This window comes from Peromyscus californicus, unplaced genomic scaffold (genome assembly GCF_007827085.1).
Source record: "Peromyscus californicus insignis strain IS unplaced genomic scaffold, ASM782708v3 Scaffold_1__1_contigs__length_55948999, whole genome shotgun sequence".
NCBI classification, from domain to species: domain Eukaryota; kingdom Metazoa; phylum Chordata; class Mammalia; order Rodentia; family Cricetidae; genus Peromyscus; species Peromyscus californicus.
Window position 1 is genome coordinate 49,626,190 of NW_026294492.1, and position 2,671 is coordinate 49,628,860.

A 2,671-nucleotide genomic window follows, 5' to 3' on the forward strand; every position below is an offset into this window, starting at 1 on the left:
AGGACCAGCGATGGGGATCTTCGGCATCTGATTGAGATGTCTGTGATCTTATGGGCTGTCGCGCTGACAAGCTGGATCAGTGACCGTGTACTTTGCAGTTTCTGGCAGCGGATTCACTTCTTCTACCTGCATAGCATTTGGTAAAACATCCTTTTTGGATCCCAAGACCCCCAAGTGAGAGATCAGATGCCAGAGCTTGGAGTGGAGGTCTGGGGTGTAGGAGGGGAAGAACAAGACCCAGATACTGGGATTTGGAGGGGGTGGGGCGAGGTTACACCCAGCAGTCTGGAAATATAGACACTACTCAGTAGATATGAGAATCCAGGAAGACTGGGCCGGGCATCTCTTCATTTCTCACCACCCGTCCCTTACCCACAGGCATGTCCTCATAAGCCTCACCTTCCCTTATGGTATCGTGACTATGGCCCTGGTGGATGCCAAGTATGAGATGCCAGGTGAAACCCTCAAAGTCCACTACTGGCCCCGGGATAGTTGGTTCATCGGGCTGCCCTATGTGGAGATCCAGGACAATGACAAGAGCTGCTGAGCCCGCGGAGTCTCTGACTATCAGTCTCCTGTGCTCTGAGGACAGAGGACCAGGACTTCAGCTGGGACACTTGTGGTCACGTCTCCCTTCCCTCATCCACACTCCCTGCCCGGCTCTGTTGCCACAAGATAAACCTTCTTGTGGCTCTGAGTACTAGTTTGGTGACTGAGGGGCGGGGGCTGCCTGGTGTGCTGGATAACTGGCCCGTGTCCTCCTTCTGCCTGAGGAACCACAGCTTCTCCACGGCCATTGGTGTGGTGGTGCATAGATGGGTGAATGGGTAGGTGTGTGTCTGATACAGTACCTGCTGGAAGCATGATGCTTGCTCTCTAGCATCTTGCACATCTGGGACTATTTATGAGTGTTACAGATTCAACTTGGGTCATGACAATGTTCTCGGAAAGTAGGGAGGATCCTAGAGAGCAATATATATATATATATTGTCCTCTTTGAACCACCATGTACCCTCAGAGCACGGTGGCGGCAAACACAGGAGCCATGAGGGAGGAAAACAGAGGGCCAACCTGGGTGACATTATGGAACAGGGTTGTGAGAGGGGAGCATGGTGACCAGTCTAGGCACTGAGAGGGACGGCTACTGAGCAAAGGTGGTTTCCACAGTGGCTAAGAGTACAGAGATAGAAATGCCTAAGTCTGACTTTCTGTTCCATAGTATTAACTTTGTGTGACGTTTCCTGGTGTTGATGTTCAAACACTGTTTGTAAATAAAATTTTCTTACCTCCTGGGGTTTCTGTTGATTATAATTAGCTCCTGTGTGTGAGGTGTTTGGCATAATTTTGAAAATATCTATCTACACAGCTATCATCCATTCACCCATCCATCCTTTCAATAACCCATTCACTCACCCACCAACTATCCACCCAACCCATTCAATCACTTCTATATCCATTCACTCATCCACCCACCCATTCATCCACCCATCCACCATCCACCCATCCACCCACCCATCCATCCATCCATCCATCCACCTATCCATCCATCCACCCACACATATCCATTCATCCATCCATCCACCCACACACATCCATCCATCCATCCACCCACACACATTCATTCATCCATCCATCCATCCATCCACCCATCCATCCATCCATCCATCCATCCACCCACACACATTCATTCATCCATCCATCCACCCATCCATCCATCCATCCACCCATCCATCCATCCATCCACCCACCCATCCACCCACACACATCCATCCATCCATCCATCCCTCCTCCTTCCATCTGTTTTCCCCTCCCTTAATCCACCTACATAAATTAAAGTTGCAAGTGTGGGCTGGCGAGGTGGCTCAGATGGCTTGCGATCCAGTCTGACGACCTGAGTTTGATCTCTGGAATTTGCATGGAGAGAATAGAAGGTGACAACCAACTCCTACAAGTTGTGTTTTGACCTTCACACACTTGCTGTGGTACACCATGTTACTACCACAGACAATTTTTTTTGTTTTGTTTTGTTTTTCGAGACAGGGTTTCTCTGTGTAATGTTGCGCCTTTCCTGGAACTCACTCTGTAGTCCAGGCTGGCCTCGAACTCACAGAGATCCGCCTGGCTCTGCCTCCCGAGTGCTGGGATTAAAGGCGTGCACCACCACCGCCCGGCCACAGACAAAATTTTTAAAAAAGTAAAAGAAGCCGGGCGGTGGTGGCGCACGCCTTTAATCCCAGCACTTGGGAGGCAGAGCCAGGTGAATCTCTGTGAGTTCGAGGCCAGCCTGGTCTACAAAGCGAGTTCCAGGAAAGGCGCAAAGCTACACAGAGAAACCCTGTCTCGAAAAACCAAAAATCAATCAATCAATCAATCAATCAATCAATCAATCAATAAAAGATGTAAATAAATAAGGGCCTGAAGGCATCGGCTCAGCAATTAAGAGCACTGGCTGCTCTTGCAGAGGACCTATGTTTGAATCCCAGAACCCGTCTGTAACTCCATTCCCAGGAGACCCGACGCCCTCTCCTGGCCTCTAGGGGTACTGCACAGACATGGTGCGCAGACACACGTTCAGGCGAATGTTGGCATACATAAAATAAAATTTAAAAAATCACAAATGTGCCTGTCTAAAACACCTGATGGTCTAATGAAGAACTGGCCAATAGCAAGG

General features: G+C 49.4%; 1 protein-coding gene across 1 annotated transcript in view; it reads left to right on the forward strand.

Moving 5' to 3' along the window:
• The window catches only part of Acer1 (alkaline ceramidase 1), a 21,920-nt gene extending 20,791 nt beyond the window's left edge, over window positions 1-1,129 (forward strand). Inside the window, exons 5-6 of the mRNA XM_052745696.1 lie at window positions 3-140; window positions 379-1,129. Coding sequence (XP_052601656.1) covers window positions 3-140; window positions 379-547 — 307 coding nt within the window. The 3' untranslated portion in view covers window positions 548-1,129. The remainder of the gene's footprint in view (window positions 1-2; window positions 141-378) is intronic.
• The last annotated feature ends 1,542 nt before the right edge of the window (window positions 1,130-2,671 follow it).